Consider the following 15,611-nt stretch of genomic DNA (forward strand, 5'->3'; position numbering starts at 1 on the left):
GGGGGCGGAGCTTCATCATACTCAGTTCAACCTGGAACTAAAACAAACGGATCAAATAAGCTCAATGGAATAAAAACACAGCGAGGTTCGTTTGGAGAAGAGAACTTGGAGATGGATGTCGTCCACCAGGACTCGTACAGTCCGTGTTCACCACTTCAGAACGTGATGGTGTATCTGCTCCACCGTGGCACATTCCTCCCACCGCCTCCAACCACAGGACACCTCCAGACAAGTCACATGAGTTATGGGATTGAATCAGGTCTAATGAGAGACACCCAACCTGCACACGCCAAGGACCCACTTCTACGAAGGTTTTGTTTTCATGAGGACATGCAGCCCTGAAAATGACTCGAACATCTACCTGTGTGCATACACATCTTTTTAACCCATTTATTTCACTTTTAAATGAATTTAATTGATTTATTTGGCTATTTATTTATACATTTAATCTATATATACTTGTTAATATCTTCTCTATTATATAAAATTCTTTAACTTTTTGCTAAATTTTACTTATATGTTTGGGCTATTTATATATTTTATTCATTTTGACCACCAGGTACATCCTCTTTGCACGTTTTAGGGATTTATTTCACTTTGAACTGAATTTCATTCATTTATTTATCTGTGCTTTATATATGTTAGTATATTTTTACAGGTTTGATTGATTGTTGATTCCAGTTAACGGATGGAGCCACGCAGGCAGGAGTAGCAGTAGAACTTAGAACCAACTGTTCATGTTAAATATTGAGACATCAGGTTGTATTTGTCACCTGTTGGACATCGACGTCCTCTCGGCTCCTCTGATGTGATTCTTTCTTCTGTTTCCGGCTCGGGTTGGAGGACGTTGCAGACCTGAGGAGAGATGGCAGCTCCTGTGTCCGGACCTTTTCTCCAGGCGACAGGTACCGCCTCGTCACAAACCGTAGAGACGGTAACGTCGCCTTGTTCTGAAACAAATTAGATCTGTTCCTCCTGAGTCAGCCGAGAGAGCACACGGCGTCCCGCTCGTGTCTGTCAGAGCTCGCCACGCTGTCACATGTAACGGCTTCGGCCTGACGGCGTGTTCATTAACATTCTCTGTTGGCGGCGACGTGATGAAACAGCTCTCCGCTGTCACCTGACAGCTTCGCTCTCCGCTCCATGCCTGAGTAAACATACTGCCTGCTTTTATTTTGAAGAGGCGTTCAGTTCCACCACAGACCACTAGATGGTGCTTCCAAGAAAACTCAAGCAAATAAGGAGAAATTCAACCTGCTACGGGTTTAATGACTTTTTAAAATACTTCTTCCTGTCAGTTGTTTTAACATTAAGTGTTCGTGTGTTCCAAGAAAAATGTCATCATTTTGTTAGCATCAGAAACTGTTGATATTTCACTTGTTCTTCGTTAAATCAAGATTTTTCTGCCGCAATTAAAGAACAAAGATGGCCGTAACTGGAAAGGCTCAAAAAGTAGTTTTTTGATCCTATTTGTGATGAGATGCTAACAAACCCTTCCAACATTTACGCCAACTCATTTTCAATAAGTATAAACTAGATGACCCTCAAACTGAACCAAGGAGGAGTGAACGTTTGTGCTGACAGAATAACCTCGACGTGAATCATTAATCATTCTCTCAGTTTGACGTCGTCCTCCGTGTCTCGTCGTGTCGTTCCTGACGACGTCGTCAGCCGTCAGATTAGGAGGCGACTGGTTTTCTCTCTGAAACATATCATTTCAAACCACTCCACTAAAACATCTCTCCAGCTGACACTCAGGTGATTATTTTTTGGGGCAATTATACGAGTGATTGAGTGGCATGTTGCGCACCTCCAGATATTTCCTTTCTGAAGTTTTGCGTCTGAGGCTCCAAACGACGGAGAACCACGAGTCTCCCGACAGAACTGTAAAGCAGCCGAGTGCGTGCCGCCTCCCAATCAGGCCGCGTGTGACCCTAAAGGTCGAACACTTGACCCCTGGAGCCCCGCTGAGATTTGTTTAGGTATAATTAGGCCTGTTTGGAGCCTTTGTGTGACTGAGTGGACACATGGAGAGCTGTGTAGTGGTCTGTTCTTCCTCCCGGCCCTAAGAAACGACTTCATGTTTCTCAGCAAAAAAAATCAAGTGCTGCAGCAGGAATGTGCCGAGTGCAGCTGTCAGTCAGCCTGCAGCTTTTTAAATCATTTTGAAGTCCAAACATCCAGCAAACACACACGCGCCTCCTTAATCTGGGTGTTTCTGACTTCACTGAGCATTTTATTTTGAAATTCTGCTAAAAATCCTCCAGAGAACAGAGAAATTCTTACATTTCTGCTTCTTTAAAGGAATATTCGGTGATTTTTATCTTTTATTTATTGATCCTATAAACTGCTTAATTTAAAAAGTGCTGTTTATAGTCCTTAAAGTGACGTCTCGTATCGATACCCAGCCGTTTGAAACTCGTGGTCAAATTTAATGAAGTCAGACCACACTGGTGTCCGCCTGTAAAACACCCACAATGCACTGGTTCTAACTGGAGAACATAAAGTTTACTACAACTGTCAACTTAAAAAACTGTAGAGCAGTTCAGGTGTATGAATTGCCCAAAACCTGCTGATTATGGATGAATACCTTATTTTAAGAGATGATTGACAGTCAGCTGGAAAACTCTGTGACAACAGAGGGAAGTTCTGAGTGAGTGAGTCACCAGAAAAACCAGCAGCGTCAACAACAAAACCATACGAGTGGTAATAACAAATTTATTTCTCAACAATTACAAAGAACAAAATATTTCAAAAGCATATTGATATGTTACATGGACTGTACAGGGACCGGATGTGCTTCACTCTAAATGATTCTAACAAAAAGAAGAAAGAAAACTACGGAATATTTAAGGAATCTGATGAAAAAATATGAAATATTCCATGTCTAGGTAGAAAATAGAAAAGAGATTAAGCTGATAATGGACTGATATTATACCCTGATACAGTGTTTAGGCCTCTTTAACTCCCACAAAGTCAACAACAAAAACATCTTTCAACAGCTAAACCTCTTGGCCTCTTTGGTTCCATGATTCGGCAGAATACATTTGAACAGAGCTCAATTTTACTTCTATAAAAATAACTTTTGTTTTCAATGGCAGTTTCTATTTATTTGTCTTATTACTAGTCACGTAACTCCTCAGTGCAAATATTCTAACAGGTTTGAAGAACGAGCAGAGAAACGGGCGTCCGGGGTCGAGCGGCGGGCAGCAGGCCGGGACAGGTGGGATAATGAGCGGGACGGGATGCTCAGGTACGTCTCCTTAATGTGCACCTGCGAGTGTTGGAGCCCACGTAGAAAATAACAGGCCGCTTCCACGTTTAACCTGAAAATGTCAAAGTGACTGAAAGTGTGTCTCAAAGTGTGTTACGGTGCCAAACGGGCCGCGATGGGAACTCCGCCGGGATCCAGTCATTTAAAAATCACTATTCATGCATCGCATTTGGGTCAAAGTTAGCCCCAGTTAGCCTCTTTTACTCTCCACACAGGAGAAGTGCTCGAGCAGAAGTGGAACCCAACAGGTTCTTTATTCATGTAGAGACGCACTACGTCTGATCATACTTTACATTTTCTCTCAGTTTATATCCTCCACGACAGAAGTTTTGAACCTTTTTCGCTTTTAATCCCCTAAAATTAAGATATATACAAATGTGAAATCATCCAATAAAATAAATGATGCTGCAATGATATTTATTTATGTATCAATAAAAATACCTCAGTTGGAAGATCTTAATTTCAGTTTTCAGTTTTATTTACTGTGATAAAAACATTTTATTTTGCTTCCGTTGCAGTAAAGTTGATTTTTGAACCAAACCAACTGAAGCTTGAACTGAAACATCTTCTTTTCCATCTTATAATAGCCAACATTGTTTCAAAGTAAAGGGTGTAATGCAGCTGCTGGTCCACTAGAGGGCAGCGTGTCAGGGGTTTACCTCAAACGTTGAAAGAATTTAGAAGTTAGGAGATGATTTTTCTTAAAGAAACCCTCGTCTCTTTTTCCACGACTCTAGCCACGCCCCCTTCGGACTTCAGTGCTTTTGTATTCTGACTATTTACGCCACCAAAGCCGACGCACGTCACGTAACAAAGGTCATAGCCCGGGGTCAATTTACGTGGGTTTCTTTAAAGACATTTTTCCTATTTTATGCGACAGCGAGGAAAAGCGTGACACGCTGTCCTCTAGTGGACATGCAGGTGTATTACACCTTTCACCTTGTTGGATATTTTGCTTACGAGATATACGAGATACTAAAATAGACTAAAATCTGGCTTTTAGTTTGGAGAAACGTCTTTAAATTTGAATTATTGTTTTTATTCCTGGCTTTTATTTTGTTTTACTGAATTTTATTTGTTGATTTTTAACAATTCTAATTTCAAATCTCTCATTTTCTTTAATCTACATTGTTATTATTCATAAATGTATTGTTCACTCAGTTTGTTTGTGCTGCTCTGATGTGAAGGGATGAATATGAAACATGAATAAAGCTGAATTGAGGAGCGTTTTCGTTCAAGTGCCTGTTTGTTTGGGTCAAAAATCAACTTTACTGGAAGAGATGCAATAAAATGTTTAAATCACAGCAAACAAATCTTTAAAAAAACAAATGAAGATCCTCCAGCTTGTGTATTTTTGTTGATCCATAAAGGTGAAAATACGCAGTGTTAAGTGCAGAACAGCGGTGAGTCGAGGAGCTGCTTCAGTGTTGAGTAGAGAAAAGAGACCGAACCACCGGCAGGTCAAATGTCCTGCTGGCTTTCTGATTCTTCCCAACTGTACATCTTTCCTTTCTTTATTTGAAGTTTCTTCGTCTTCAGAAGCGTATCGATGCGTTTGGATCGCCCGCCGCCCGCCTCGGCCCGCCGCGCTCACGTTTCAAGTATTGCTGATCGTCTGTCACTGGAGCTTCAGCTTGTCTGATATCTGGGTAAATACTATACATTGCATAGCTCATGCGGCACTTATTCATTTTCCCAAAGAAGGACGGTGGGCAGCGCTGCGCCACGTCGGGCTCCTTAAAGGCATTTCACTCTGCAAGTGCTATCGAAGCGAAGCTGTGACGCGGCAGCTTTTCACTCCGAGACACGTCGAAGGATTTGTGACCGGAGGCAGTCGGACCGTCCTCCTCACCGAGGAGCTGAAGGAAACCGTTCGCTGCCAACGTCCCGACGAAGACAGAAAAATGTGACGTCACTCCTGATGTTCACTTGGTCTTCACTTGCCGCTCTCACCGCTACAGACTGTTTGTTTAACACATTACTGCGGAAAACTAAAGGATGGTTTTTAACTTTAATGATGTAAAGACCAAGAAGGAGCGCTCAGTGAACAACCTGGAAACTTTGGACAACTCTGATCGGACCGGCAGCTCCGGCTCGTCTCCAGGTTCAACACTTCATCTGAAAGAAAGGTCCGACGTGTTCTCCTTCCCTGGACGTCAAATGTTGTGTTTCACACGTTCACATCTCACCGGCTCAAATCCAAACCTGAAGGAGAGTCTTGGATTTGGTGCCTAATTTTGTGGTTTGACGGGAGACGTCAGGTATCAGGTAATTAAAGGTTATAAATTGAAGAAAAGACAAAAGAATATTGAGTCCACTAATTTGAAACGTGAGAAACGTATTGGTCATTTGATTTGAAATCCTCTCCAGCTGCAGTGTTTCTGCTCCGAACTGTGAACTTCAGGTGTGACGCCTCACAGTTCTGCCTTCACTCCAACTTTTGGAGAATTATTTCAGGGTTTCGTCGCCGTGGAAAGAATTTCTCTGGAATGCATCTGAACGTTGGCTACGAGGAGGAAAGTTCTTCGGAGTGTAAACGGGACTCCGGGCCAGAAGTGCTGTACGTTGGCGGCGCGAAGACGTCTTCGGCGTTCGTGAAAAGCGGACTCGGCCGAGCCGGGCTGCTCGTGTCTCCTCTGGAGACGCTGCTCTCACCTTGCGGGTGGAGTTGGAGGAGTTCCTGCTGCGACGCAGCTGCTTTTAAAGGCTCGTAGGTTGAGTCCGGCACACTTCGGGGAACCTCCCGGTCTGAGACTGATCTCATCAGCTATCCGTGGTTTCCAAAGTGGCCGCTAGAGTTCACAGGAGAACTCTTCACGTCTGTTTGCAGGAGGCTGAATTGTTTCTTCCACCAGAGGAAATATATCAACAAACATAAATATATGTACAAGTCTCTGTGCAGGCATACATGAGTGTGAGTAGATATGTGTGGATGAGGATGTGTGTGCGCTTGTTTTCTCCGTCGTCCATAAATATTCTGTTTCTATATTCATTGTAATAATGTGAATCTGTGAGCTTCTTCAGTTCCCCGTTAGACCGGCGGGCGGCGCTCTCAGGCGCAGCCGCACTCGTCCACGATCATGTTGGGAACGTCCCGCTTGACGATGTTGTACTCGTCGTCGAAGTACAGCATGGACATGGTGCTGAGCTTGGTGGGGATGCAGCAGGAGTTCATGGAGCCCGGGCTCATCCCCCGCATGCGGTACTGGTTCACCACCGCCGTGTGGAAGGACGAGGCCGAGCCGGGGACGCCCGCCATGTAGGCGGGGCAGTTCCCCTCACAGTAGTTCCCAAAGTATCCGGAGGGCGCGATGATCCAGTCGTTCCAGCCGATCAGTCGGAAGTCTATGTAGAACTGCTGGCGGCAGCACAGGTTGCTGCTGCCGTCGCACTCCAGCCCGCGCTTGCGGATGCGGTGCTTGTTGTCGGCCTGCCGGGCCCGGACCACCAGGAAGGGCCGGTGGGACTCGTCGTTGAGGTTGAGCAGGAGAGGCGTGACGCCCTCCGCCTCGCAGCCCTCGCAGCGCACGTCCAGGTTCTGCCGCCGGTCGCCCTTCTCGAACACCAGCTGCACGGCGTCGGTGAGCGTGAAGGTGTGCCAGCCGCTGCGCTTCAGCTCCACCCGCTTCTCCACCAGGTTCCACTTGCTGCCCAGGCCGGGCTCCTGGTAGTACACCTTCACCGTCACCTTCCGCCGGCCGCGCACCTCCAGAGCGGCCGGCAGCAGCTTGAAGTAGAGCCAGAGGGTGGCCTGCGTCACAAACAGGTTCTGGTTCCCCTCGCTGGAGATCAGGAAGAACAGGCTGGACTTGGACGTCACCATTTCATCTGAGGAGCAGAAACACAGCAGACGTTAACGACACAGAAGGACGGGCCGGAACAAAGTTCAGACTGACTCTCCTCTGGAGGAGCACAGAACCAGACTGCAGCGGGACACCGGGCCCGGCGGGTTACAGAGAGCAGCGCTGCCTGACAGATCCTCTGGAGCCGCACTGTCCTCACCGTGAGGCAGCTTCATTCAACATCTCTGTCTGGATCAGAACATCGCTCCCTCACAACAACTAAAAATACTCAAACGAGAACAAAAGGACTCTGATGTCTCTCCGTGGGTTTCATCAGCGAGCCGGTGCGCCCGTCAGGAGGAAGGTTTGGTCCCGAGTTCAGAAAACATCTAATGGACCTCATCTGTACCTCCAGATGGTCACAAAGGAGGGAGCACACGGAGGAGCTGATTGACAGCTGTCAGGTGAAGAAGATTAGAGCCTTTGATCAGGTGTGAACCTCCTGAACTGAGCGGAGCCCAGTGGGAGAAACCGAAGCCGACAGCTGGTGTGAAAGCAGCGTGTCAGAGGATGAAGGGCTGCAGAGCGTTCGGGAGGAGAGCGGAGCAGCGACCTCGTCCATCACGGCTCGTCTCTGACCGCCAGGTGGTGCACGTTCACCCGTCGGCACCCGAGACCTGCTCAGCTGCTCAGACCAGGAAGTGGAGGAGCCTCTCACATCCTTCTCTTTATTCCACAATCATTCATGACTTCTGTTTCAGAGCCGCGCCGCACGCATCAGGTCCTCGTGGGCTTTTATTCTGAAAAGGCTGCTGTTTCAGCTGTTTTTAATAACTTCCAGTATTTCTGACTTGAATCAGGTCAGGAAAAGTTTCACAACAAAAACCAGGAAATAAAACCAGGAAATAAGCCTTTATCTGACGTGATGGCAGTTCTTCATGATTTCCTGAGAAAATGATGTAAACCTGGAACTGACTGTCGAATGCAAACCGAGGTCGGAAGTTACACATGACTTCATGTTCAGCTGCTGCATTTTGATGTAACAACAAAAACAACGACCATCACAACAATAAAAACAACCACAACAAAAACAACAACGACCACCATAACAATAAAAACAACCACAACAAAAACAACAACAACCACAACGATCATCACAACAATAAAAACAACAACAACAACCATAACAGGACGCTCAGCAACACGCCAAGAGTCTTTACTGAGGCACTCACAAACACACACACACACACACAAACACACACACACACACACACACACACACACACACACACAGGTCCAGTCCAGCAGATGTTTCAGATACACACACACACACACACACACAGACACACACACAGGTCCAGTCCAGCAGATGTTTCAGACACACACAGTGTGGTAACACACAGACACACTCGTGGGTGAAGCAGGTGGCGCCGTTGATCATTTTCAGCTCCTTTCAGCCGGCTCTGAGTAAATTGTTCCTGGGAGCCTTGACGCCGTGCCACGTCCCCGCTGGCAGCCGCTCGGCGCCGGAAACGCAGCCAACTGGCAGGAGGACGGCGCCGAGGTGGAAGGTCTGCAACACAGCGGCCACAGAGAGAAACATCTGAGAGCAGAAAAGGCTCTCAGCGGGGAGAAAACCTCCGCCGACACCAGAGAGGCTGCCGGGTCTGGACAGTGAACACAACACCGGGGCACACGCCAGAAGGCCGGATGTCCAGCGCTCTCTCACTCACATGAACGCAGCACAGCAGGTCAAGCTGGAACATCCAAGTTCAGCTCTCCGTCCACCAGCGTCCATTCAAATTCTCTCTCATTTTTACAAGTCTTTTGCTGACAGACCTGCAACATCACAAGCTTTCATTCATCTCACAACTCCCTGAACAGAAGTGTCAGAAAACAAACCAAACACACTTTTAAATGAGACCAAACTGGAGCCATTCGCCAGACTTCAGCAGAGGTGTTTACACTGGGAACAACCAACAAATGACGACTGCCAAGAGAGAGTGTAAAACAAGCCTGAAGAAGGAGACCAAGTCCGCACACCAAAGAGACACACAAACTACCAGGTAGCAGCCGCACATGCTCGCCGCTTTTATTTTGTCGAGTTTTCAGGCCTTTGCATCAACATCTGTTCAACATCAGGATGTTCCCTGGGTTGTTTCTCACTCACTCAGTCAGTGTGTAAAGACACTCACACACAGTGGAGCTGGATGAGTGTCCCCAGCAGCACCTGAGCTTCATGTTTCAAATATCTTTTCACATCTTGGTTTTCATCAGAACAACAAGTGTCCTGCAGCCTCATAAAAACTCTCCATAAAAGTCAAAGACCAGTTTTCTGTCTGCGTGTTTTAGACTCCATTTCTCTCTTCTTTGTTTTTTTAGAGTAAAGCAGCTCCTGCTGCCACCCTCATTATCTCAGACACATTTTCCAGTTTTTTATTTTTAATGTTCTGTTTGAACCTTTATCATTTCCAATTTCTTACAACAGAAATCAAAATATTTCCTGCTTGTTATTTAAATCAGTTCAGACTTCAGTGGCTGTTCTGTCCTTCTGTGGTTTGTTTTAATGAAATCAATAAGAAAAACGTATATTTAACTGAAACCAGATGGAACTTTCTCCAGAGAAATGAGAGATTTATGTCTCCAAATGAAGCCAAAAGATAAAGAAGGTTAATATTTCCTTTCCTTCACGCACCTTTCTCCGCAAAGCTGATGATCTCCGAGCTCTCCTCCACCTCGTTGTTCATCGGATGTCCGTCCAGGTTGGGGATCTCCACCCTGCCGTCGTCGCGCAGCTTCCCGGCGTGGAGCTTCCGCAGCGCCGTCACCATGGCCGCCTTCGGAACCGGGTGCGTGATGTTGGGCCTCTCCCGCATCTGCAGCCTGCTCAGGATGTGCCTCTTGACCGCCTCCAGGAAGTCTCCGTTCAGCCGCCCCGACTCGGGGTCCTCCGGCTGAGCGACGCCGCAGGACGCGCAGGTATCCCGGGACGCCGTGTGCGCCTCTGCCTCCGTGCCGGGCGCAGCGGTGCAGCTGATGGAGAGGACACAAGCCACGAAGAGTGCCAGTCGGAACAGACAGATCCTCATTTTCCGTCTGAGGAGGAGAATAATAACTTCGTTCCCTCTTTTTTCGTAGTTAAATCATAAAACGGAGTGTGAGTGTGAGTGTGGTTCCCTTCAGCCCCGGGCCGTCTCCGTGCGTAACGGCAGCCCGCTCAGGTCTGACGCACTCGGATGCCCCTCGGTGCAGTTTATTTCCATCCACTGGAAGGTGTGTGAGCAGGAAACTCTTTATGACATCGTTACATGGATGTCCTCGGTCCCTGTCAGCAGCCTGTCAGCAGCGGGGCGCTCAGTGTCTTTCTCCGCTTCGCGGGGACTCTGCGTGGAGTTTGGAGCAGCTTCACCCAAACAGCATCACCTCCGTCACAAGCAGAGCGCGTGCATGGTTTCAGTAATCAGCATCAGCCCCGCTGGAAGTCTCCCTTCAACATATTCCACTGACGAAGACGAAGAAGAAGAAGAAGAAGTGATTCCAAATCCCTCTGGAGCATTTCTCAGCTTCAATCAACAGACCGCACCATCATCATCATCATCATCCTCACTGTTTCACTCTCTAAACACAGTTCAAACGGCCGCGCTGCTGACTCCCAGTGTGCTGCTGCCGGAGTGCCGATGCGCAATTAAGAAGGAGAAGAAGATGAGGAGGAGGAGGAGGAGAAGGAGGTGTGCAAGAGAGCGCACCGAGGAGCGTTTCCATTCTGGCGTCTGAGACTCAGGAGCCGGCGCACTGTGCAAACTTTTTTATATACGGGGGTGGGGGGGCAAAACCAGGTGGGCGGGGCCAATGAGGAAAGCGAGGGCAGAGAGGGGGGCGGTGTTAATATCACTCCCTGAGGAGGAATCAGTGAATTACTCCTGAAGGGATTCTTAATGTTCCTGCAGAGACCTGAAGAGGATCAGAAGCAGGTTATAAACAGTTCTTGAACAATCTGCTTCTACTAATCCACTTTTTTCACACAGAAACAACTTCATGATTTAGCTGAACACTGCCGGGTCAGATCATCAATCACAGCCAAACCGGAAATGAATGGAGTCCCGCAGGGAAGCTGCAGCCAGGATGTGCATGAAAGAAGGTCTGCAGAAAACATGAACAACATCAGATGTGTTTGATTCAACGATGAAAGACATCATCCAAACTCTGCCAAATATTACTAGAAGAATTTACAAACTGTAGATAGATGAGTTTTAAATGAAATAGGTCCTGATTAAAACGTCAGATAAAGTCACAGCTCATTTTTACAACCCAGAGAAACGCATTCGAATATTCAAACCAGCCGAGTCTTTCTCGTCAAATGCGACACAATCCGCAACAGCTTGGCCTAATGACAGTCTGAGACACGGCAGGACGTCCAGACACCAGCATTTGTTAGTGAAAACTCCAAACCAAATCAGCTCGTTGCAACACGACACATGCAGCAGGAGGAGCAGGAGGAGCAGGAGCTGGGGTGACCTTCGACCTTTCAGCTTCTGATTATCACAACACCCAGAAACACGAACAGGTCGGCTCTGTTTGAGCCCCTCACACCACCCTGATCCGATTCAATTTATTCCACCTGCATGGATTTAAAAAAACAACAACTGAATTTAAAAGTTTCCAAAGATACTAATATGTCTGCTTTTATTCTGAAAAGTCCATAAAAGTATGCAACAACAGGACACAGCTGTTTTCAAAGTTTAAATCAACCTGCAGCTCCTTTAAGGACACATTCAGGGCATTAAACGTTGGTGTTTGACCTCATGAAGACGTGTGACCCGTCAGTGAGCTCATCTGGAGCACATGCATGTAAAGTGGTGAAATGGCGCCATCTTTGTTCCAGATGATGGAACTACAACCCCAAAATAAAAACGTTCAAAGTCCGTCCCTGTTAAATAAAACAAAGATACTGTGACACTAATACAACAAAACTAGAGATAATAATGGTAATCAAATGCTGCAGAGGATGTATGAAAATAAAACTGGGACTATTGAGATTGAACTGTAAAACGTGGGAACAAAAATAACAGCTGGCTTATTAAACTTAATCAGAACAACTCGTGATTAATTTCTCCAGGAAATTTGACTGCAATGTAAACAAACTATTATTTACCAGCCCAGGACCCCGAAAGAATAAGGTTTGCATATTTATTACGAACTGCTGATGATGCTTTATGGATCCAAGTAACTTTACTGCACTTTTAATGTTTTATTCATCCAGATGTTCTGTGAACAAACAGAAAAAAGTGAATCTATAAAATACATAAAAATCAGCTGTAGTTACAGGAAAGGTGCCGTAGAAATAAAGTTGAGGGTTTAAAAGACGAGCAATGGTTAAAGAATATAACAAATTATTAAAATAAATAATAAAATCAACAGAAAGATGGATTTTGAGTGAAATTGATCAAGGAATTCCGTGACATCACTTCCGGTTCGTGTCGCCTGCCTCCACCTGAGAGGAACGGAAGTAAGAGGTGTCACTCGGTGTCGGTTTGTCCGTTTTGTTCATGTTGCGCTGCCAGTAAAACGACCTGCATTTCACGGACGGTGATGAAATGACAAAGTGTTTCAGGACCGTTGATATCAGATTGGTTGAGTAGTTTGTGTATTGGTCAGAGATCAACAGTAATGGCTGCTCGCCCCGTCGGTCATGTTTTCTCTGCGGAGTGACGCCTCCTCCGAGACAGAGACCATCTTTGGATCCGGGTACGAGGTGGGGCGCGGACTCCCGGGGAACTCCGGAAAAGTTGGGTGTGCGTCGGATTTATCCGTCAACGACAGGAAGACGCATCAGCGGGTGAGTCTGCGCACTTTCCCTCCGTAGTTCCGGCGGACTTCAGACTCTCTTCTCGGCCGACGAGCGCTTTAATGTCGGTTTATGTTCTGCTGAAGGCAAAGAAAGCGTTATCTGGCGCTGGCTAGCTATGCGCGCTGAGTGACGTCGCAACCAGCCAATAGCAGCCGCCGCAGGGGAGTTGTGTTCAAACCTTCGTCCAATCAGAGGCGTTACTGAGGCTGAAGGCGGGAATCTGGAAGAGCAGAAGTGGACGTTTGGTGTTTGGTAGAAAGTCGTTACCAGCTGTCAGCCGGTTCAAACAGGGAGGAAGCTGAAGCAGGACGACCCGGGCTTCCTCTTTTAGGACAGCCGGCCACCATGTTCATGTCGTCGGAGTGTTTCTCTGGTTCTGGTCTCCTGCCCTCATGTTGGCGTCAGCAGCCCGCACATGGAGCAGCTGGAAAGGTCACTGACGTGTTGGTGACATCCCAGCTGAGGGTTTACACGGGCGCGGAGCCAGAACCTGGGTCCTGGGCTCAGCTGGTCTCTGTGGGCCCCTTCACTAATTAGATACTATTAATGAGTTAATCAAATAAAAAAACATCTGGTTTTATACATTAAATGTCTGATATTTTGTTGCAGGTCTGTTTCAAAATTCGTTGAAGGTGTGAGAAAGTTTTTTTCATCCCATTTTAGTGTTTTATTTTGTCCCGTCTGTCTCTGCAGGTCTTCAGTCCTCGGGGCTGACCAGACCAGAGTCATGGCCTCTGGGAAGAACAAGAACCAGACCTCTCTGGTCCTCCACAAGGTGATCATGGTGGGCAGCGGCGGCGTGGGGAAGTCCGCCCTCACCCTGCAGTTCATGTACGACGAGGTGAGACTCCAGGACCCCGTTTCCCATGAGCCCCTCTGTTCCTGCCCCCTGTCTCCTAACCCGGTGTGTCCTCTCAGTTTGTGGAGGACTACGAGCCCACCAAGGCGGACAGCTACAGGAAGAAGGTGGTGCTGGACGGCGAGGACGTCCAGATCGACATCCTGGACACGGCGGGTCAGGAGGACTACGCCGCCATCAGGGACAACTACTTCCGCAGCGGAGAGGGCTTCCTGCTCGTCTTCTCCATCACGGAGCACGAGTCCTTCACCGCCACGTCCGAGTTCAGGTCTGTCACTGTTTGACATGTCCTCATCGATCAATCAATCAATAACGCAATCAAACTCTTATTGATTTCTGAAGTCTGAAGATTGTCTGAGGCAGAGTTTTTTTTTTTTTTTTTTTTTTTTTTTTTTTTTAAACCATTCAAGTTTGTTTTACAGAAAAATGGTGCAGTTAGGGCTAAAAAAAATAAAAATAAGTAAAAGGCAAAACTATCGTAGTTTAGAAACGTATCTGCATCATTGAATATTTGAAATCAGAGTTGTTTCAGCTGCAGAAGATCCCCTCCGAGTGATACATCCCGTCTGCGTTTGTACCAGGGAGCAGATCCTGCGGGTGAAGGAGGAGGAGGCCATCCCGCTCCTCCTGGTGGGGAACAAGTCGGACCTGGAGGAGCGGCGCCAGGTGTCCGCCGACGAGGCCACAGCGAAGGCCAACGAGTGGGGCGTCCAGTACGTGGAGACGTCGGCCAAGACGAGAGCCAACGTGGACAAGGTACACAAACAACAGGAGGAGGAGGAGGAGGAGGTCTGAGCTGTTGTTGTGGTAACCCGTCTCCCTCTGTCTCGCAGGTGTTCTTCGACCTCATGAGGGAGGTGCGCAAGAAAAAAATGGCGGAGAGCAAAGACAAAAACGGGCCAAGCGGCAAGAAGAAGAAGAAGCACTGCTGCTTACTTTAACTGGACGAGACGCCGCGGTGACGACGGGCCAAAACCAAAATAAACTGACGCAGACAGGCGGGGCGGGAAACTCCTGACTCACCTGCACGGTCACCCTAGCATCCCCTTCTTCAAATTAAAACGACTTCCTCTCACCTCCTTTTAATGTGAAAATCCTCCCTGACTGCTTCCTGTGTATGTGCAGATTCTGGCCTAAAGTATGTGGACACCTCACCTGTGTGTGATTTGCTCTAACAGCCTCCCGGCTCGCAGCGCCGGATCCTCCCACAGCTGCTGGACCGGGTCCAGGTCGGCATCCTGTCCCGGTTCTTCCCTCCACACTCGGAGAACCGCTTCTTTTTTACGGAGGTGACCCGAAGCCAGGCGGCCGGACGTGTCCGCATACTTACGGCATGCTCTCCTTTCCTCTCTGAGAGTTCAGCGTGTTTTAATGTGGAGAAACAAAAAGGACCGTCAGGTTTGTGAAGTCCAGCTTTAAGGTGGCGCTCTCACTCTGAACAGAGGTGGTTTCCTGTCGGCTCAGATGTAAACTGTCGTCCATCTTCCCTCTCTGTATCTTTCCTCACACATTCCTGATATTTAACTCGAACACTCCTTTTGTATGAAGCCTCCTCCTGCACCTCCCTGATCAATAAACCTTATAATCAAAGGGAATCTATTTAAATCACTAAAGAGTCGCTCGGTCCTGTTCCTGACGTGTTTGTGTTGTCCGCTCGGAGACGGCTGATAATAAACGACCGATTGATCCTCTGATTGGACGTCTTCCATCGCTGCAGCTGTTTTTTTGATAGTTAGTGTCTTTTATTCACACAAAATACTTCTACATATCGGGAATAAACTTCACAAAAGTTAAAAATGTTGTATGAAATTGAGCTTTTTATTTGAAGGAAATCTCAGTTTTCTTTAA

The 15,611-nt window shown here is 47.2% G+C and overlaps 2 protein-coding genes across 2 annotated transcripts; one reads left to right on the forward strand and one right to left on the reverse strand.

Annotated features, from left to right (window-relative positions):
- Window positions 1-2,689: 2,689 nt before the first annotated feature.
- On the reverse strand, window positions 2,690-10,808 carry LOC138633843 (inhibin beta B chain-like). Its single transcript, XM_069720310.1, has 2 exons — window positions 9,752-10,808; window positions 2,690-7,102 (listed from the first exon to the last, which is right to left on the reverse strand). The coding sequence occupies exons 1-2, from the start codon at window positions 10,143-10,145 to the stop codon at window positions 6,327-6,329; spliced, it is 1,170 nt and encodes a 389-aa protein (XP_069576411.1). The 5' UTR covers window positions 10,146-10,808; the 3' UTR covers window positions 2,690-6,326.
- Window positions 10,809-12,630: 1,822 nt separating this feature from the next.
- LOC138633844 (ras-related protein ralB-B-like) lies at window positions 12,631-15,457 on the forward strand. The gene is made up of 5 exons (XM_069720311.1): window positions 12,631-12,892; window positions 13,598-13,745; window positions 13,823-14,031; window positions 14,345-14,519; window positions 14,597-15,457. The coding sequence occupies exons 2-5, from the start codon at window positions 13,632-13,634 to the stop codon at window positions 14,702-14,704; spliced, it is 606 nt and encodes a 201-aa protein (XP_069576412.1). The 5' UTR covers window positions 12,631-12,892; window positions 13,598-13,631; the 3' UTR covers window positions 14,705-15,457.
- The last annotated feature ends 154 nt before the right edge of the window (window positions 15,458-15,611 follow it).

The sequence above is a fragment of the Brachyistius frenatus genome, unplaced genomic scaffold (genome assembly GCF_029030835.1).
Source record: "Brachyistius frenatus isolate BFR_SWC_R1_liver_20210118 unplaced genomic scaffold, ASM2903083v1 Contig_238, whole genome shotgun sequence".
In the NCBI taxonomy this organism is placed as follows: Eukaryota; Metazoa; Chordata; class Actinopteri; family Embiotocidae; genus Brachyistius; species Brachyistius frenatus.

Coding starts and splice junctions, on each gene's coding strand:
- LOC138633843 (XM_069720310.1), bottom strand. CDS start 10,145: ATGAGGATCTGTCTGTTCCGACTGGCACTCTTCGTGGCTTGTGTCCTC. Junction 7,103..9,751: donor CATCAGCTTTGCGGAGAAAG/GTGCGTGAAGGA, acceptor TCTGCTCCTCAG/ATGAAATGGTGACGTCCAAG.
- LOC138633844 (XM_069720311.1), top strand. CDS start 13,632: ATGGCCTCTGGGAAGAACAAGAACCAGACCTCTCTGGTCCTCCACAAG. Junction 13,746..13,822: donor TGCAGTTCATGTACGACGAG/GTGAGACTCCAG, acceptor GTGTCCTCTCAG/TTTGTGGAGGACTACGAGCC. Junction 14,520..14,596: donor CGAGAGCCAACGTGGACAAG/GTACACAAACAA, acceptor TCTGTCTCGCAG/GTGTTCTTCGACCTCATGAG.